We start from the raw sequence: 21,274 nt of genomic DNA on the forward strand, positions 1-21,274 counted from the left end.
GTCCTCCAGCCTCTATCATGTTTTCCTCAATAGATAGATACATTTTGTACAACTATAGTTTAATTTCACAATGAAGATTGACCTCTGGGGCTGGCAAGGTGGCTTAGCAGGCTGCCAAGCCCGATGACCTAGAGACTCACATCGTGGAAGGAGAGAACCTACTCTCATAAGATGTCTTCTGACTTCCATATGTGTGTTGTGGTATGCTTGTGCCCCACCCACCATGGGCACCTGCATAATAAATAATACAATGTAACAAAAATGTGTAGCAAAAAATTGACATCCTTAGGCTCCACTGGCATCTTAACAGAGTCCCTGAACAGTTTCCTGTGTTTGTGCCTCTGTATGTGTATTTAGTTCTGTGTAATTTAACACCTGTGTAGCTTTGTGTACTCAGTGCTACAGTGGGAACCCTGAGCCGTCAGTATCCCCTACAGACAAATTCACATCACTGTTTTAGAACCCCATCCACTTCTCTCTTCCTCCACCCCACCCCCTTGGTAACCACAGATCTGTCTTACATTTGTAGAATTTTGTCCTCTGCAGGATGACATCATGTAGTATATAACCTTTTTGGAATTGCTGTTTTTGGATCTTTTTTTTGGTAACAGATTTATTGCAATATAATCTGCATTCATACATGTCATTCTTTATACAGTTTAGAAGCTTTCAGTATCTATGGAGTTGAACAACTATTTAATATGATTGATTTTGGAACATGTCATGGTTTTAAGTGGGACCCTTCCACCGTTTAACAGTTGCCCAGTTCATCCTAATCCTAAAGCCCCAAGCAAACATGAATCCGCTTTCCCCTCTTTTGATTTGCTCTTTGTAGATATTGTATATTTTGGAACCATGTATGATTGTTTGTAGTCTTTTGCAGGTGGCTTTTTTATTTGGCCTTATTCGTGCTATAGTGTGTTGCCATTACTGCATTCCTTTTGGTTGTGTTGTGTAACTTTCTCCTACTTAAGTTGTCCATTCACCGGTGGACAGATACTTGGGTTATTATTATTATTATTTGTTTTTTTCCGAGACAGGGTTTCTCTGTAGCTTTGGAGCCTGTCCTAGAACTCACTGTGTAGATCAGGCTTGGCCTGGAACTCTCAGAGATCCACCTGTCTCTGCCTCCCAAGTGCTGGGATTAAAGGCATGCGCCACCACCACCTGACTGTTTATACGTTTTGACCATCAGGAACAATATTTCATACCAGTTTTAAAAATATTTATTTTCAATTGTGTGTGTGTGTGCATTTGTGTGTGTATGTGTATCTGTGTCTGTGTCTTCCGTGTGCAGGAGGCCAGAGGAGGGTGTTGATTTCTCCCTGGAGCTGCAGTTACATACAGGGTTGTAAATCACCTCGAGTGGTTGCTGGGGGTGGAAGCCCAGGACCTCTACAAGAGCATCAATTGCTTTTAACAGCTGAGCCCTCCCTCCAGCCTTCTCCCTCCCTTTTCATGGTCTTAATTTGCATTTCTTTAAAGTCTAGTGTTGCTAAACATCTTTCCACACATGACTGCCACTGCCTGTTCTCGTCATTGAATTGCCTGTTCATACCATTGCTCATTTCTTAATAGAATTACTCTTTTTTTTCCTGTTGAGTTTTGAGAATTCTTTATGCACTGTAGATACTAGGTGTATCTAGAACACACCATTAATATAATAATGGATGCATAGTCTGTAGGTATTTCTCACGTAGAGATCTTGTTCCCTCATTGTCATTGACACATTGTATGGATTGATAATCAACATTTTAGATTTTGATGGAGTCCTGTTTCTCAAATTTCCCAGTGCTTTTGAAGTCAATCTTAAGAGTCCCTTGCCTAGCCCTAACTCCCAGAGATCTTTTCTTATTTCTTCTTTTATTTTTTTTTCTATCAAAAAGTTTAACTGTTTCATCTTTACATCTGTCTTAGTTCGGGTTTCTATTGTTGTGGAGAGACACCATGGCTGCAACAGTTCTTGTAAAGGAAAAACATTTCATTATGGTGACTTACATTTTCAGAGATTTAGTCCTCTATCATCATGTTGGAACATGACGGTTAGCAGGCAGACATGGTGCTGGCTACATCTTGATCAGACGGTCACAGGAAGTGGGCTGTGGCACTGGATGTGGCTTGAGCATATATGAGACCTCAAAGCCCACTTCCACAGTGACACACTTCCTTCAACAAGGCCACACCCACTCCAGCAAAGCCACGCCTCTTAATAGTGCCACGCCCTTCAGGAGTCATTTTCTTTCAAACCAGCACAACATCCATGGTCTGCTTTGGATAATGTATGAGATTAAGATTAAGAGTCAAACTGTTTTTGCAATTGATGTTAAAAAGGAATTGAACTCAGGTCCTCAGGTTTGAAAGCAAGTGTCTTTTACCTACTGAGCCATCTTGAAAGCCTGTAATTCATATTCTTAAGTCTTATTAAAAGCTGATTTGTGGGTCACCTAAAATCTAGTTCAATACCAGACTTTGGGAGAGAGATACTTGGGTGATGGCTCAGTCTCCCTGTGGTGATTGCCTTCTAACTGATGGGTCTGGGTCAGGTGGCGTACCTACTGAGAGCTTCAGTCTTCTTGTTTTCTAAGTGGAAACACACTAATCTCTACCATATGGGGTAGTGTGAAGATTCAGGCAGTGGATGCTTATTGAGTGTCTATTATGTGCCAGGTAATGCGACAGTTGCTGGCGATACATGGGCTGCACCCCAGATAGAGGCCATCAACATTTGAGTCCTCTTAAAACTCTGCAGGGAGCTCTTGTCCTGGCAGAAGAAGGCAGATGATAAATAAGTAAACAAGTGAAATATATAGTCTGTCAGATGGTGATAAGCGTGTGAAGAGGAATAAATCAGGGCAAGGGATGGGGAGGTTGGGGGTTGTTATTTATAAAAAGCTGAAGGACTGTCGTACTGAGATGGTGGCATCTGAGCAGAGCCATGCAGGAGGCGAGGGGTTGAGCTAGGTGGTGTGCCATAGGGAGACAGCTAGGGAAGGAACAGGCCGGTCAGGCCTGGAGGAGGGAGCATGGAGACCCGTGAGAGGATGTCTAAGTAGAGCTTGGAATGTCAGACCCAGAGTCAAGTGAGCTGAAGGAGTTGATGTCAGGGCTTGGGGATCAGGAGTGAGCATGGGCAACTGGTGTTGAGAAGGTCTGTTCTGGATATATTGTGGAGAAATGACTATAGGAGGGACGCTGGCTAGTATTTATCAAGTGGACACAAACAAGTCACCTAGGAGGAGGGATCCTCAATGGGGGAAATGCCTATATTAGATTGTCCTGTGAGAACAGCTGTGGGGCGTCTTCTTGATTATCGATTGGTATGGGAGGTCCCAGTCCACTGTGGGTGGTGTCACCTTTAGGCAGGTGATCTTAGGCTTTGTAAGGAAGCAGACTGAGCAAGCCATGAGAGAGTGCGCCACTGCCCTGGCTTCCCTGGATGATGGGACATGATGTGGAAGTGTAAGCCAAATAAACATTTTCTTCCCCTAGCCAGACCATGACAGAATGCAAGGGTTCCCAAAGGAGCTCCAGGGGGAGGCTCTTGCAGCTGCTGCAGCCAGAGACGGTAGCCAGAAGTCGAGTGGAAGTGACCATGATGGCAGTGATGACAAGTTGCTCAGTCTGGTTGGTTCTGAAGTCGATAGCATCTGCTGATAGATCTGCTAGGGGATGAGGAAGAAAGAAATAGAGAGACTCGAGGATGCTCCAAGGTGTTTTGCTTGAGCAACTGGACTGATGGAGCTGTCACTGCAAAGGAGCCCACAGCAACAGAGTTGGTGTGGGGAGCTGACCTGGGGGGTGTCATTGATCAGGAGCTGAGCTTTGGACACAATGGCTTTGAGACGCCATTAAATGTGCCAGTGGCGGTCTCTACCAGGCAGCTGGATGGATGAGCAAGGGACTGAGGGAAGGGTGCAGGATGCTGGTATGAATCTGAAAGATGTCATTACAGAGATGGTGTTGGTGGCATTTAAAGCCATGTGGCAAGATCATATCTCTCGTGTTAGTGTTCTCAACAGGGGTGATTTTCTCTCCTAGGAGACATTTGCTGGTGTCTGGAGACATACTTCTGTCATTCTGGTTGCTGCTGGTGGGTGCTACTGGCATAAAGAGACAGAGGCCAGGGACAGCTAAACTTCTTGCAGTGCATGGACAGTGTTCAATGACAAGTAATTATCTGGTCCAAGATGCCAATAGTGTTGAGGTTAAAAACCCCGTTTAGGTTTTTTGGGAATGTAAATGAGGAGAAGGACACGTGAAACTAATCCTTGGGGCCCTGCAGTATTTTGGGTCAATCTGGGCAGTTGTAGGGAGCACATTACATGCATGTAAAGTACTGTGCTTGGCACACCACAGGCTCTCCGTAAGTGACAGCTGTCATCATTATGTGTTCTTCATGTTTCAAAGGCATTTTTGACTTGCCACTTAGAATAAAAGAAATCAGAGCTTGAGGCACATGGAGAATCTCAACTGTACTCTCCTGAGTGTGCAGATGGGGACACTGAAATCCAGATGGGGAAGGGACTTGCTTGTAATCAGACAGTGGGTCAAGAACCCAGGTTGTGGGGCTGGGGAAATGGCTCAGTCAATAAAGTGTGTGCTGTCAACTACATAAAAAGAATGACTGCTTAGCTGGATGATGGTGGGGCATGCCTTTAATCCCAGTGCTCCGGAGGCAGACACCAGTAGATGAATCTCTGAGTTTGAGGCCATCCTGGTCTACAGAGCAAATTCCAGGACAGCCAGGGCTACATAGAGAAATCCTGTATCAAAAAGTCAAAAAAAATGTGTGGTGTGGGAGTGTGTTGAGGCAGAAGACTCAGGCATGTAACCCCCCCCACACACACACAGATGTCAGGAAGTTACAACTATATTTTGTGGTTTGACTGGGAGCAGAGTGAGTTGTTTTTGATACCTGGGCATGTAGTTTCTGCAGGTGGACTTGAACGGTCAGGCTGGTGTTAAGCTATTCCTTATGGCTAGGAGCTATTGCCCTTGTAGTCTGACTCAATTCCTCATGATGTGAGGCTATTACCTGTTAGTCATAACTTTTGATCATTCCCATTTTACAAGTGAATAAAGTAAGGTTTAGAGATTCAGCCCCTTGACCAAATCTGCACTGCGAGTCACAGCAGAGCCAGAGGCAGAGCTGGTTTCTTGGTTACTTTCCTGTCACTGTGATAAAATACCCTGAGACCGAACAACTTGAAGATGAGTTTACCTTGGCTCACAGTCTGAGGGTACAGTCCATCACGGTGGGGAAGTGAAGGCTGCGGGAGCTTGAAGCAGCTGGCCACACTGCAGGCACAGTCAGGGAGGACAGAATCCGGTGCTGGTTCCTGGATCCCTTTTTCTCCTCAGTCTGGGATCCAACTCACGGGATAGTACCACCCACCTCAGTTAACCTCACCAGGTGCACCTAGAGACTTGTCTCCCACGTGATCCTAGAGCCTGCCAGATTTGTAACCAGTATTAACCATGCAGCTGACCAGTCTTGATTTCCAATGACTGATGGCAGCAGCAGCTGTTACAGCCCCTGCCTCAGGCCAAGTGCCCGCTAGTGTCAGGTACAGGGAAGCATTTTTCCTTAGGCTAGCCAGGGTGGGGATGGTGCAGGGGCCAGGTGGGTAGACTCCAAACAAAGACCTCCTCCCGCCTCTCCTAATCACAGGCTCCGCTTTGTTGGAATCACTGCCCTAGAGCCTGGCCTGGGGTTGTTTTGTTCTTGGGCAGCTGTGTTGTCAGGCTCTGCAGGCCCACAATTCCCTCCACTCTATTATTTACTGTAAAAACAATAATATTGCACCAGTAAAAGGTTTAAAAAAAACTTCCAACCCTCTGAATCACACCATCCTAGCTCAACAGCTGTCTTAATTTTTCTGTCTTGTTCCAGTCTCTGCCCATATGTCTTGGGTGCACATTTTTACATGCTTGTTGTGGGGATGGGGCTGACGCTCGCTCAGGATTCTGCTTCTCAGGATTCTGCTTCGTTTGCTTGGTGCCGGCCCATGTTTATAATTATGTTATTGCCTGCAGACATCTACCCTGGATTTCTGGGCTGTTTGTTTCTATATCCTTATTATTGTAATGCTACATTGAAAAATTAAATGCTTGCAGTTCTTTTTATTCTCTTGAGTTATATTCTTTAGAGTAAACAGTCAGGAGTGATTAGAGGAAGGGCTGACATGTTATTGCTTTGCGGCATGCTTTCGCTAATTCATATTGTTACAGAAGTCTCACTTTGGTGCACACGTTTCCTTATTGATTACTATTGGCTGGGCACTCTGGTTTACCACGTCCCATGGGGTGTTTCCTTTTTTTTTGCTGTTCGTTTTGAGGCATGGTCTCATACAGCCCCAGCTAACCTCCAACTCACCGTGTAGTGGAGGATAACCTTGAAGTCTTGCTCCTCTAGCTTCTACCTCCTGCGTGCTGGGATCACAGGCATGTGGCTAGCTTATATTTGGTCTTTAAAGGAGGAGGTTTTGTTGTTGTTTATTTGTTTTTAGGACATAGTCTCATGTACCTCAGGCTGACCTTGAACTAGCTTGGTAGTTGAGGTTGGCCTAGAACTTTGGATCGTCTGACCCCTACCCGCTGGATGCTGGGATAATTCACAGTTTTAGAGTAGGCATTGTTTCCTCTGTTGACATCAGAAGGATGGTTAAGCCACTTTCCCTTTTGTTGCAGAGCCAGGGAGGACTGGATGCAGGGTGTGAACTTGGATGCACTGACCCTGCCTAAGGCTCCCTCCACCAGGCAGAAGCAGTTGCTGGCATTATAATGCTCATTCTGGGTTAATTTAATGGAAGTTACATATGTTCTCCTGCTTTGCCACGCCCCCTGCCCTCTGGTCTCTGAGTGGCCTGTGGGATTCACCTGGCTAGGGTTTCACGGTCCCCGAGCTCTGTCTTGCTAGTATGCATTGGCATCTGAAGGGAACGCCTTGTTGACGGATGGCTTTTGGAGGCAGAGAGACTCATGGATTCACACCCTTCAGTCAGCATGCCAGTCTTAGTAAACATGGTGTTTGAACACCAGGATCTACCCAGGACAGAAGAGAAGAGGGAAGTGAGTCTTCCTTTTACGGCCCCTCAGCCTGTGGAGGTGGACCAGGGTCATTCAGCTGCTGTGACTTTCGAATCCATGCCTCGAAAGTTCTGGGAGTATCTCTGTTAGTAGGTTCTGAGATCTGAAATCTCTCTCTGAGGGCTCCTTATAGGACTGAAGACTTATCTCTTGCCTGGGTTAGGAAAGAAATGAGAGCTGGGTGGGAACAGGACTTGCTTTGCTCAGCGCTAGGTTGACCATTGTCACTCCTGAACTCCTGTGTGAAGAGAGTGTGAACCGATGTTTCCAGATGTATCTTTTTTACAAGGGGGCTGCTGAGTAAATTAGTCATGGACAATGACCACAGGATCCCCCTTAATCTCATTAAGGGGCTAAGTAGAGCCTTACAAAAGGGATGGGACATTTTGCAGGAAGATACTCCCAGAACTTTTGAGGCATGGATTCGAATGTCACAGCATCAGGGTGTGAGGGATAAAACATCCTTGGAATCATCTTGACTCCCTTTTGGAGGCTTGATTAAAATCACAGGCTGGTCAAGACAGACAGGGAGATGTGGGCTGAATCTTCTCTCTGGAAGCTGTGTGTGTGTGTGTGTGTGTGTGTGTATACATACCATAGTACATGTGTGGAGGTCTGTGTCCCTGGGACCATACTCGTGTTTTCGAGACAGGATCTTGCACTGGCCTAGAACTCACCAGATAAGCTCAGCTGGCTGGCCATTAATTCCCATGGACCTGTCTGCTTCTGCCCCCTAGGTGCTGGGATTACAAGCACACATTGCCACATCTATTTTTATGTGGACTCTGGGGATTGAACTCTGGTTCCTCACTCTGGCAAAGCAAGCATTTTTACCCGTCAAGCTATCTCTCTGGGCCCCATTTTTGGCCAGTGGAGTCATTAAGAGACTGTGTACCACAGGCTGCCTCTCCTTCCTGTTGGGGGCGGCTGTGTCTCTCCAAGGCGTGAGTGTAACTATTGTTTGTGAAAGTGAATTCCTCCTGGGGACCAGGGCAGTGGCAGGTAAGAGCATAGGTTCTGGTGCAGGCCTTTGATTGTGAACTTGGGACTCCTCACCTAACCTCTATTTCTATGCTTTCTCATTTGTATGACAGGGTCAATGACAGCCCCTGTGTCATTGGGTTTCAACCAAGATTAAATGAGATAAAACAGTCTAAAGCTTCCAGAAAGATGTTGGACACTTCCAAAATCCCCTAAATATTAACTGCCAGTGTTATCATTGCACAACAGATTCATTTTTCTTGTGACTTTGGCTGTCAGGGAACTTACCATCCAATTTGCACCTTACCTGTAGAGCCCTACCTTGGACATAATAACATGGATTTCTGTTTCTGCTTTCCAAACATTCTCTGTCATATTGTGCTGTTTACTGCCATAGCTCCCATCCTCCTAGTTTTTATATATTATGTAATTCTATATGTATTGATATAAATGGTTTTGTAATACGTTTAGAACTAGTAAATGAAGAAAATATAGCAATAGGTTGATTCTTAGTGGCCCAGTGTTGTTCATAATATTCTTGAACTAGGGGGTAAATTGTGCTAATTATATAGCACACCTTTCTATTTTGAGACAGTGTCTCACTATGCAGCCTAGTCTGACCTTCTGAGTACTGGGATCATAGGCATGTGCCACTGTGCTGGTAAGAGCTAATGGTTTTTCTTTTACATTTACTTATTTATTGTGTGTGCGGGTGTGCGTGCGTGTGCGCGCGAGCGTGTGTGTGTGTGTGTGTGTGTGTGTGTGTGTGTGTGTGTGCTGTGTCTGCGCGCGCGCGCGTGCGTACGAGCACTGGCCACACTGTGAATGTGGAGGCTAAAGGACAACCCCAGGAGTTAGTTCTTTTCTTCTATCACATGGGTCTCAGAAATTGAATTCAGGTCAATAGGCTCAACCAAGTGTCTTTACCCGCTGAGCCATCTCGCTGGCCCAGCAGTTAATGCTTCTGAAGGGTTGTGGAGTGTTGGCCTTTGCTATGCCGGTTTCACATGTATTACCTTAACAGTCACAGTGTAGCCTAGGAATCCTCGGAGGGAGCCTTGCTTCTATGTGGGTGCTGGGATCCAAGCTTAGGTCTTTTCCATTTGCCGTTCAGGAAACCAAGGCGGAGAGAGAGGGTACCACTCAGACAACGATTACCGGCTTCGGGTGGCAGAGCCAGGATTCAGATGCGTCTCGCCTTACTCCAGAGCATACAGTATCACAGCCTGTTCAGTTCTGAGGGTGCCTGGAGTTCCAAGAGGCAGAGGAGGGTTGGTTTCTGGCAGTGGATCGATGCTCTCTTCCTTACCTTTTTCTCTTCCCACTTCCCCCACCTTCTCCTTGCTTCCTGTGTTTCCAGAGCCCATGAGGGCCCCCAAAGGCCTGGCTTTTGCTGAGATCCAGGCTCGCCAGCTGGCCCTGCAGTGGGAGCCCCTGGGCTACAATGTGACACGTTGCCACACTTACACTGTGTCCCTCTGCTATCACTACAACCTGGGTGGCAGCCACAACCAGACCGTCCGGGAGTGTGTGAAGATGGAGCGGGGTGCCAGCCGCTATACTATCAAGAATCTGCTACCGTTTAGGAGCATCCATGTGCGTTTGATCCTCACAAACCCTGAGGGGCGCAAGGAGGGCAAGGAGGTCACCTTCCAGACAGATGAAGATGGTAAGTGTGCAGGCCCGATTCCCAGAGCCACGGTTGCCTCCCGTACCCAGGGCCTGTGCTCAGATTCATGCAGGAACTCCAGCAAGGCAGTGGTGGCCATTACTTATTCCTGGGGAGACTGTGGGTTGTTAGGCGAGTGAAATTTCTTCCTGAAGGGGTTGGAAGAATTCAGTGGTGAATTTGGACCAGGAATTTTCCTCATGGCAAGGTTTTTAATAACAGTTTTCACTTGTGAAATAGATTTGGGTGTATTCAGTCACTTTCCGCCTTGTTTTTTGAGACTGTCTCTCACTGATCAAAGATCTCACCAGCAGGCGGATTGGCTGGTCACCAGGCTCCAGGTTTCCACCCATCTCTGTCCCCGCTTCCCTGAACACTGGGGTTACACATGTGTGCTACCATGCCTGGCTTTTACATGGACACTGGAGATCCAAACTTAGATTCTCCTGTGTGTGTAGTGAGCACTTGACCAACTAAGCTCTCTCTCCAATCCCGTTTTTTAGCTTTTTGAGCCTTTCTTCCACCCTCTCCCCTTTTCTGATATGGTCTTGCCATGTAGCTGAGGCTGATCTTAACGTGTAATCCTCCTGCTTCAGCCTCCTCAGTGCTAGAATTGTAGGTTCGAGCCGCCACAGTCGGTTTGAGCCTGGTTTCTAATGCATGCATTTAAAGCCATGTGCTTTCCTTTATGTTCTGCTTTAGCCGTACCCCGTAGTGTGCTGGGGCTTTACCTCAGACTAGGCAGCTGTTGTGCGGCCCTGAGCTCCATCCTCAGGCCACCCATGTGTGCTCTGTTTTCATTACCATTCAGTTTAAAATATTTTCTAATTGCTGTAATAATTTCCTCTTTAACTCAAAAATTATTTAAAATTACTTAGCTTAATTTCTTTTTTCTTTTTTTTTTTCCTGAGGCAGAGTTTCTCTATGTAGCTCTGGCTGTCCTAGACCTCACTCTGTAGATCAGGTTGGCTTTGAACTCACAGATATTTACCTGCCTCTGCCTCCCAAGTGCTGGAATTAAAAGTGTGTGTCACCATGGCCTGGTCACTTTGTTAAATTTCTAAGCATTTAGAGTGTGTGTGTGTGTGTGTGTGTGTGTGTGTGTGTGTGTGCGTGCGTGCCAGATATTGGTACCTGGGCCTTGTGCAAGCATTCTGCCACTGAGATACATCCCCAGTCCACCAACGAGGACTTCTAATTAATAACCTTTTTGTTATTGATTTCTGGCCTAATCCACTGTGGTCAGAGTAGGCATTCTAGTCTTGAAATTTGACCCTTGCTTTGTCGCCCAGCAAGTGGTTAAATTTTGACGGATGTCCCCTGTGTTGCATCCCGCCACTGTTGGGTTCAGTGCCCTGTATGTGTCACACAGTCTGCACTTAGGCACACACTCTGCAACAGATGCCAGTATGGATGGATTCTATGTATTAATGCATTCAGCCCCTTGACCACCCTGTGCGGCAGGCTGCGGTTTCTCGTCCTCTGTGACAGACGACCTCACATAGCAAGTCTGTGATCGGTAGAGCAGGGCTTTATAAAGCCGGCCCGAAAGCTGGCTTTGTTTTGTTTCGGTGCTGGAGACCGAGCCCATGCCACCTTGCACCTGCTGAGCACACACTTGGCCACCAAGTTCGCTGCCATCCTGAGTTGCTTATTTTTAAGTTTTTGATTGTGTGTGTGTGCGCGCCAGTCTCACCAGTGGCGCAGGCTGTCCTCGGATGTGTGACATGGCGGTTCTTCTGCTTCCTGTTCCCACGTGTCGGTACGGGTCCACACCACCACACCTCGCAGACCTGCCACTTCCGGCGGCTGCACTCTGATGCCAGCACGTACCCACTGCCTTCTTTAAATTCCTGCAGACTCCCAGGAACCTGTAAGGGATTGGCTGGTCGGGTTTCTTGCTGTCCCCATGTGCAGTTTCTATTCTGAATAGCGGTAGCCCATATACAAGTCAGCCTTCCTCATTGGTTTTCCACCGGACACCGCTCACCTTGATTATGTGCATAGGCCACACTGAAGATTTTCTCAGGGCAGGAGCAAGCAATGGCTGGATTGTCCCAAAGCTTTGTACAACCTGTAGCTAAACACCAGAGTACGCCATTCTCATGATCTCTGTGACATTTGATCCCCCATGGCTATGGTCAGGCCACCTCATTCTGTCCAGGGTGCTTATCTTAAGTGGTCAGTCCGATAAATGCCCATAGACTGGACACTTCAGAGAACTCTAATCCAAATGAAGAAATCACATCCCAACACCCCAGGAGGCTGCTTATGCTCCCCGTGTTCACTGCCTCCCAAGGGTAACTAACCATTATTCCTCCCGGTAACACTGTATTCATTTTTGCTTGGTTCTGGGCTGTGTGTAAGCAAAACCATACAGTGGAGGCTTGCTTTGTGCCCACTTGTTTCTGTGAATTTTGTGCTCTCCGGAGACCGGACCATGGCATGCATGGTCCCAGTGAATGCATGCTCACGGCTGTGTAGTTAGTTCATTCTAGGAATGAATCCGCCACATTTACTTTCTGTTAACTGCTGGTGAGTATCCGGGCAGATTCTGAATTTGGTTACTCTGAACAATGTTTTGAAGAAAGTCTGTGGAGATTATTTTTGGTAGGTGTTCATGTGTCATGTGGGCGTGTGTAGGAGAGAATGGCTAGGTTGCAAGGGTGTGTGTTCATCTTTAGTAGATTTAGCCAGACTGTCTTCCGTTGGTCATGATTGTGTCAGTTTATATTCCACCAGCAATGAATGAAAACTTGGTGGTTCTGTGATCTTACTGACACTTGGCATTGTTAATTGCTGTGGGTTTTTGTTTTGCTTTTGTTTTTTTCCTGTTTGGATAGTTGGAGAATGATCTTGGGAAATTCTTGCTTTAACTGAATGCTTAGCTTTCATTGTATTAGTGTGTGTGTGTGTGTGTGTGTGTGTGTGTGTGTGTGTGTGTGTGTGTGTAGGGAAGAGGCTGTTGTTTTCCTCTATTGCTTTCCATCTTATTTTTTGAGACAAGGTCCCACTGAGCTTGGATCTCTTTGTTTCAGCTCAGCTGGCTGGCCGGCAAGCCCCAAGCAACCCACCTGTCTCCTCCCCCTAGTCCTCAGTGCTGGGTTACAGTGCACACCCCAGTGCTGGGTTAAGATGCACACCCCAGTGCTGGGTTACAGTGCACACCCCAGTGCTGGGTTAAGATGCACACCCCAGTGCTGGGTTACAGTGCACTCCCCAGTGCTGGGTTAAGATGCACACCCCAGTGCTGGGTTACAGTGCACACCCCAGTGCTGGGTTACAGTACACACCCCAGTGCTGGGTTAAGATGCACACCCCCAGTGCTGGGTTAAGATGCACACCCCAGTGCTGGGTTAAGATGCACACCCCAGTGCTGGGTTACAGTGCACACCCCCAGTGTTGGGTTACAGTGCACACCCCAGTGCTGGGTTACAGTGCACACCCCAGTGCTGGGTTAAGATGCACACCCCAGTGCTGGGTTACAGTGCACACCCCAGTGCTGGGTTAAGATGCACACCCCAGTGCTGGGTTAAGATGCACACCCCAGTGCTGGGTTACAGTGCACACTCCCAGTGCTGGGTTACAGTACACACTCCAGTGCTGGGTTACAATACAGACACCCAGAGCCCTGACTTTTTTGTGGATGTCGTGAGGTCCTCATGCTTCAACCAAGCCGACTCTTCAGCCTGGCTCTCACTGGTTCTTCCTCTACCTTCCACTGTCCCTGCTGGATAACCTCTGCTTTCTCACAAGCGATAATCGAAGTGTTTTCCCCATCAGAAGCTGTTAAGAGTGTACAAACCAAACTGACCATACCTCACAGTGCCCGTGAGGAAATTTTCATAGCGCGTGTGTATGATGTAATTGTCAGTGCTGTTAATTTTCTTCCGTCTCATTGAGACTGTTTATGTAATTAAGATCTTTTTAGACAGGAAAACATCTCTACCCATGATCCCGACCCCCTATTACAATTGTTTTCCTTTCTCTGGTAAATATCTGTATTTCATGAAAGCTACTAACTGGAGCTAAACAAGAGCCTGAATGGAACCTGCTTGGCCATGAAACGTGGGCCCCTGTGGAATGGGTCATGTGAGCTTTGAGCTTTGCATACCTCACATTATTTACTTCCGGTGAGAGAGGGGCTGCATCATGTCCATTTCATTGATGCAGAGACTGAGGCTCAGGGAGGCCAATGGGCCCAAGCAGAACCGCTAGGAAGAGGCAAGGCTGATGCATGAACTCTGGTATTTGGAGCCAGAGCCCACTTTCCTCTGCCTTTATCCTTCCTGCATAGTGCCTGGTGGGATTGCAGCTGAGTCCCTAACCTTTACCCCACTGGAAGACATGATCTTTCTCAAGTGGGAGGAGCCCCAGGAGCCCAATGGCCGCATCACTCAGTATGAGGTGAACAGGGGCCCAGGTGGGAGGTCAAAGTTCCTTCCTGTGATGGAGAGGGAGATGTGGGAGGACAGAGGTGGGCCTTAAGACTACTTCCGTGATGGCTAGAGTCTGTGCTGAGTAGGGTGGGGGGCAGCCCGGTGCATCTCTGGTTTCCATGGAATATAGTGGGTGCTGGGTGAGGTTCCTGGGATAGTGAGTGACACCCATCCCTGTCCTGTTCCCCTCCTACCTGCTCCTTGCGCCCCCAGATCAGCTACCAAAGCATCGAGTCCTCGGACCCAGCAGTGAATGTGCCCGGCCCACGGCGCACCATCTCCAAACTCCGCAATGAGACTTACCACGTCTTCTCCAACCTGCACCCCGGTACCACCTACCTGTTTTCTGTGCGTGCCCGTACCAGCAAGGGCTTCGGCCAGGCAGCTCTCACCGAGATTACCACCAACATCTCAGGTGAGCTTCCTTGGGAGGGGGTCTAGGGTCTCAGGGTTCCAAGGATATTGAAGGGTGGAGCAGCCTAGTGTGGGTACAGAGGCCCTTGCAGAGATAAATGAACCATTTAAAGGTTTCAAGTCAGGAGTGGGAACTAAATCAGAGGGGTCAGGAGACTATAGTGGGTGGAATCAGAGGGTTGAGATCAGAGGTCAGTGACTAAGTCTAAGGTCCTTGGAAGCTTAGATTGGGGGGACTCAGTGGTAAGAGGGCTGGAGGTCTAGCCTTCCAAGGCGCCATGCTTGTGTCCCTGTCTCTTCTCAGCTCCCAGCTTTGATTATGCTGACATGCCGTCACCCCTGGGCGAGTCTGAGAACACCATCACAGTGCTGCTGAGGCCGGCCCAGGGCCGTGGAGCACCCATCAGGTGGGAAACCCTGCATGGAGAGGGTAGACAGCTCTCCTCTGATCTGGCCAGCTCTCTGGCTACCCTATTTTCCTGCCTGGGCTCAGGGTTGAGGGAGCACCATGATTCCGGGCAGTAGAAAGCTTGAAGCTACTCATTTCCAGTCAAGATCACAGGTCTCTGCTGGTAACTGTCATAGGTTTCCTGGACAGTTTGGAGAAGGAACTAGGCCTCCCAAGGGTGGTTCATTAGACACTTAGGAGAAGTGAAAGTCTTGGGGCTTTGTATTTTCTAGCTAGTTCTGCTCTTGGAGATACAGGGGTGGGTATCGCTGTAGAAGGCTCCCCACTCTCTGGAGGACTCTGGGTTATTGATATCACAATGACTGCCCCTGCTGTGTGTTAGAGTGCAGATGGGGAGTGTGTGTGAGTGGGGTCCTCTCAGGGTTGTTGCCTTTGTGATGTGTTTGGCACGGAGACGTGAAGGTGGCTGAGAGGCACTTGGGGGGTGTCAGTCTAAGTCTGCCTGTGATTGAGCGTGTGGGGGTGTTCAGCAGGTGTGACTCATGGTCAGCTTGACAGTGCCCTAGGACTTCATGTGCATAAAGTCATTTTAGCTTCATGGAACCCTGTGCAGAGCATGTCATTAAACATGCTTGCAAAACAAATGAAGGGAGGAAGGGCTTGTTTTGACTCATGGTTTCAGAGGCTTCAGTCTATGGTTGCTTGGTCCTGTGCACTTAGGCAGAACACCAGGGTGTCAAGAGCGTGGCGGGTGGAGGAGCGATTTACCTCAGGGTAACTGGGAGGCAGAGGGAGAACACCTAGATGCCAGCTGACTGGCTTTCTCCTTTCCCTGCTTTATTCCCTCAGCCCATGGGATGGTACCCCCACATTCATGACAAGTCTTTCACTCTTAGGTGACGCTCTCTGGACACGCCCTTGAACATATTCCTAGAAGTGTGCTTCACCAATCTCCTAGGTGTTTCTCAGTCTAGTCAAGTTGCCAGCTGTGTTAGCTGTCTTAACCCGCAAAACCTCTGCTGTGTGTGAATGTGTCCTTGTGTGCACACACACGGGAGTAAAATGGGGAATGTGTGAGTGAGGCCATCTTGGGGTTGCATTTGGCGTGGAGATGTGGGGGAAGGTGTGACTTTTGGAAGCCACAGAGCCTCTTGGCCACTTAGGTCTCCTTTAGTGGGCACTGAGGGCTGTCCCACGAAGGCGGCTGGATCGTTCCACCTTCTCACCCTGCCCTTTTCTTTTCTTGTCACCTGCTGGGTCTCCCCCATATTTGCTACCACTGCCTGTCTTGGCCCCTGTGGACTCTCGGGCTCCTGTGGGTGTAGTGTTCTTTGCTGAAGCCTCCAGGTCCTTGTGTGACATCACCAGGGAGGACTTGGGAAACTTCTCCCTGGGTGTCCTTCTGAGGGATTCTGTGAGCTGGGCTGGTCAAGCTAGATTGGAATAAGGAGATGGGACATGGTGGGCAGGGTGACCCTCATCTCTCTGAGGTCGCATTTCCTTGGACATTACTTTAGCTTGAGGCTAATGTGAATTATTGTCAGCTCCTAAGAGTGTGTGGACCTGGGAGACGCTTGGCCCTAACATGGGGGATGCTGAGAGCGATCTGAGCTGGTGTTTCCAGCAGTTCTGTGATGGGCAGTGAACTGACTCCTTGTGCTGGAAACTGGAGGGAAGGCAGAGGCATTCCTACTTCTCAGAGCAGAGGTTGGCAGATGGGGTGTCCCAAATGGGTGTCACAGGCTGAGCTGTGATGGAGGCTGACAGGAAAGATTTAAGCATATCAGACCCCACGTATTTGTGTAAGCGGACATTTCTCTCTCTCCTGCCAGATTCCAAAATACTACGCAGAGCCTTATACTAATTATAAATGCTTGGCTGGTAGCTCAGGCTTATTACTAACTAGCTCTTTCATTTTAAGTTAACCCATATTCCTTATTTACCCTCTGCCACATGGTGGTACCTTTATTCACATGACACATTCATCTCCTGCTCCCTTTGCATCAGTTGGTGACTCCTCAGACTCCTCCCTTCTCCTCATCATGCTTAGTTTGGTCATCTCGCCTATACTTCCTGCCTGGCTACTGGCCAACTATCATTTTATTATATACCAGTTCGAGTGGCAAATCTTTACAATGTAGTTCCGCAGTGGACTGGAGGAGCCCACAGCCAAAGCGGGGTTAGAAAGAGGCAGACCTGAAAGTCCCTGACCTTCGCCGCCTGAAGGCTGTCCGGGCCCCCTGTGGTCACTTGCGTCATCTCCTCCCTGTCCAGCGTGTACCAGGTGGTTGTGGAGGAAGAGCGACCCCGGCGGTTGCGGCGGGAGCCAGGAGGTCAGGACTGCTTCTCGGTACCTCTGACCTTTGAGACGGCACTGGCCCGAGGCCTGGTCCACTACTTTGGGGCTGAGCTGGCTGCCAGCAGCCTGCCTGAGGCCATGCCCTTCACTGTGGGGGACAACCAGACCTATCGTGGCTTCTGGAATCCACCGCTTGAGCCCAGGAAGGCCTACCTCATCTACTTCCAGGCAGCAAGCCACCTGAAAGGGGTGAGGGGCCGGCTGGGTCCTGGTGGTGTAGGCTGGGGTAGTGGGTTGTGGGGTGGGGAGACCTACCCCTGCGGCCTGAGACCTAGTGCTCTGCTCCTCCATATCCCAACCTCCTTTCCTTAAGCCGCGCCCTCCTGATACCAGGCCTCTTCCCACTGATGGAGCCGCACGCCTGACCAGGCTCCCTTGTGTCTTGAGGCCCTTCCAAGGAAGCTTACCACTAGAGTCGCAGCCCTACCTCTGCCTCCGACTTCCCCTCCAACCTGGGCTCTGCCCTCTTCTCTGGGCTTCTGGATCTTTAGCTTTCCAGCGGTTCATTTTTTAGCAGACCCCTGGATCTGGGGTTCCTGCCCTCACGTCTGAGGCCCCGCCCCTCTTTCCCTTGCTGTTTCTGTGTCCTCCGATCTCATTGGTCTTAAGACATAGCTGTATGGAGGGCCTTTAGTTAACAGTTTGCACCTCACACGTGAGCCCTGGCTAAGTATAAGCGATCCCGATGGGGGTTCCTGATCTGTGGAGCATAGGTTTGGCTTTTGTGTCTCTGAGCCCCTTCGTCTGTACTTCCAGGAAACCCGACTGAACTGCATCCGAATTGCCAGAAAAGGTGAGTCCGCTGGGCGTCTTCAGATCTGCCCAGGCACAGCCTCTCATCCGGGGGACCGGGTGCTATGGGATCACACAGGGCTATGAGAGCCCAGGGCTGTGGATGGCAGGCCCCAGTCAGCAAGGGCTCAGCTCCCTGGTGCCCACTCAAGGGCTTCTCTCCCACCCTTCACACTCCCATCGTGACAGAGGGCCTCTGACACAGACAGGGACCAGCCTGTGGAAAGAAAGCTATCGAGCTTTCGTCTTGAGGGTGATGATGGTAACTGGTGCTTGGTTCTGGGTTCTGTTCCTTTTCCTGTGGTGGGAGAGACAGGCAGGGAGGTGTGCAGACCGCTCCTCTTATAGACATGGAATGTGGTTGGTTACATCCTGGGATGTCTCGTCTGTGGCACTTGTACTTTCCTCCTCCATCACCTGGCAGGAGGACAAGAGGGTAAGAGGGTTAGGGCTGAAGGCCCAGGCGTCTCTAGTTCTTTGTATGAAGATTCTGGGGGCAGTGGGGGAGATGCTTCTAGGGGGACTGAGAGGAGGAGAGCAGGCTGAGAGAGACTGACCTGGAATATGGAAGGCAGGCTATTGGTTGAGGGTGGGGTGGGGAGACAGATCTCTGACTGAAAGGTGGGGCATTGCCAAGGCACAGTGCTGCGGCTTGGCGAGTACGTGTTTCAGCAGCTTGCTCAGGCCTCCGTGCTCAGAACTGTAGGGCCGGGTGGTCTCTGATCCTCTGTCTGTCTCGTTCTTCCCAGCCGCTTGTAAGGAGAGCAAACGACCCCTGGAAGTGTCCCAGAGATCAGAGGAGATGGGGCTCATCCTGGGCATCTGTGCAGGTGGCCTCGCTGTTCTCATTCTCCTCCTGGGGGCCATCATTGTCATCATTCGCAAAGGGTGAGTAGTGTCTGTGCTCTAGGCCCTCCAGGGGCTTCCTACTCCTGGAAGGCCTGCTGGGCACAGAGGAGCTATGGCTGGGCTTGGTAGAGCAGCCCCTGCTGCTGGTGAAGTATGTGGAGGGCTGCCAGCCTGTGGATGAACTCACGCTCGTCACTGGGAGTCAGGGACTCAGCAAAGGCCACTGTTGTGGCTGGAGCACAGATCTGGCTAGTGCCAGGAGCCACTATCCAGGAATGGGTACTCTACCTGGTGCCAAGGAGCCATGCTGGAAGCAGGCACTGTCCTCCTTTGCCCTGCTGGGGCTGTTCCAATAGGAAGGCACAGTGGCGGCCTGACTGTGACTTGGCCCTCTAGCCAAGGTATCTGCCTGGTTGTGCAAACTCAGAGCCCCAGAGTGAGAGATCTGCCAGGGAGTTGAAGGACATCTGGCCTAGTGTTTAGAATGTTTTCAAAGCAGCAGAGCCTGTCAAAGCCGACGACCCCCTCACTTTGCAGAGTGCTTGCCTAGCATACATGGGGCCCTAGGTTTGGCCCCCATCCTGGTATAAACCAGAAATGATGGCTCACGTATGTCACCCTAGCCTTCCAGAAATGGACACGGGAGGATCAAAAGTTCAAGGCCATCTTTGTCATCTCTGCTGTATGCTGAGTTCAAGGCTTGCCTGCGTTACATGAGATCCTGTTTCATAAACAAAACAAAAACTAAAAGCTCAAAGCCCCAAAACAAAAATAACCTCCCTACCTGGAGCCCAGTGAACTAAGCAAGAGTTGGAGGCAGAGTGGGAACTCTTGAGACCCCTCTGCCTGCAGCCACACACTGCCCATTCTCTCCAGGCATCTCCAGAACATGGTGGCTCACGAACCATAATTGAGCCCTAAAGGAGGCAGTGGACCTGCCCAAGGTCACCCTAGATGCCAGAGGCAGAGCCAGCCTCATCCTTCCCCATCTGGACTCTGGCTTCTGTAGCCCCTGCTGCTGCCAGGCTGGGCACACGCAGGCTGCTTGGCACCGGCTCTCCAGGCTGCCGGGAGCAGATACGTAGGATCCAGGGAGGGGACAGAGAGCTGGCTAGGGCCATCAGCGATAGAGATGGGGTATGCCAGTGGAATGGAGATTGTGTGTGGGATGGACTATCCTGGGCTCGGGCTCAGATTTTTTTTCTTCTGAAGTCGAAGAACGGTGTCTTGAGACACACTATCTTTAACGATCACTTAATGAGGGATGCCTGTGTGCCAGGAGCGGTAGCTACTGAGTACCCAGAATGTGCCAGGCAAGGCTCTGGCACTTGGGGTCTATCCGAGAACATTTCCTTCTTGGATCCTGACAAACAGCAGGCCTGACTCCCTTTTCTCTGGCGGAGGAGCTGTAATCAAAGTGAGTTGCTCGTGTCTCTAGGTAAAGGGCCTGTCTGTACTCAGGCTTCCGCACTTCACCACAGAAGCGAAGGCCTCGTTGTAGGCTCCCTGCCAATGGCGGGTCTCTGCCCTTGTGCCCACCAGAGGCCTGAGAGGGCCCTCTAAGTAGAGTGTGGGTGTAGGAGGTGGGACTGCTGGGGTGTATTTGAGTTTCTAGAGAGCTCCCCTGAGGGGAGAGAATTGGCCGTGTGGGATGTCAGCCACACAGCCTGCAAACAGAGCCTTGGCCAGGACAGGGTGTGTCATAGGTGTAGCCAGGGTGTCACGAGGAGCCTGCCCTCATTACACAGTCTCTGACTCATACATCAGTGATGCCCACTCTACCTCAGAAGCCCCCAGGACCATTCTCTTCTGCAGAACTGCACTTTGCTGCTTCCTCTGAAAGCCACTGTGGCCCGTCACTGAGCGCCCTGCTCATGGCTTTGGGGAGCCAGTGCACTCCTCCGGGCTCCCCCTGCCCGGTTTGCATTGTGGGGTCTGAGCAGGTTTCAGATCAGCCCGTGTTGCAAATGTCACAGACTGAGTAGGAGACACAGCACCCACTCCTGGGTCTGCCCTGGAGTGAGCACTGAGGGAGACCAGGATCATAAGACAAGTATTCTGAGACCTGGGGGACTCTGGCCTTTGCCATGATAACCTGTGACTTAGTGGCCTTATCTGCGAAATGGGATTTTTTTTTTCAGTGCTGGAGATTGGGCCCTGAGCCTTGAGCGTGCTAGGCAAGTGTTCTACCAAGAAGTAGCAGTCTTAGTTCAATGTAAGGCTTTCACACAAGCTTCGGGTGTCCAGAGAGGGGGTGGCCTGGTTCCTTAATG

General features: G+C 49.7%; 1 protein-coding gene across 6 annotated transcripts in view; it reads left to right on the forward strand.

The window, feature by feature from the left end:
- Positions 1 to 21,274, forward strand: part of Ptpru (protein tyrosine phosphatase receptor type U) — a 75,396-nt gene that overhangs the window by 20,979 nt on the left and 33,143 nt on the right. For all 6 annotated transcript variants that reach the window (XM_013120221.3, XM_013120223.3, XM_013120220.3 and 3 more), the window contains exons 8-14: positions 9,431 to 9,739; positions 14,037 to 14,146; positions 14,392 to 14,593; positions 14,897 to 14,999; positions 17,276 to 17,549; positions 18,117 to 18,153; positions 18,902 to 19,040. In XM_013120221.3, coding sequence (XP_012975675.1) covers positions 9,431 to 9,739; positions 14,037 to 14,146; positions 14,392 to 14,593; positions 14,897 to 14,999; positions 17,276 to 17,549; positions 18,117 to 18,153; positions 18,902 to 19,040 — 1,174 coding nt within the window. The remainder of the gene's footprint in view (positions 1 to 9,430; positions 9,740 to 14,036; positions 14,147 to 14,391; positions 14,594 to 14,896; positions 15,000 to 17,275; positions 17,550 to 18,116; positions 18,154 to 18,901; positions 19,041 to 21,274) is intronic.

This window comes from Mesocricetus auratus, unplaced genomic scaffold (assembly GCF_017639785.1).
Source record: "Mesocricetus auratus isolate SY011 unplaced genomic scaffold, BCM_Maur_2.0 Super-Scaffold_100014, whole genome shotgun sequence".
NCBI lineage: Eukaryota > Metazoa > Chordata > Mammalia > Rodentia > Cricetidae > Mesocricetus > Mesocricetus auratus.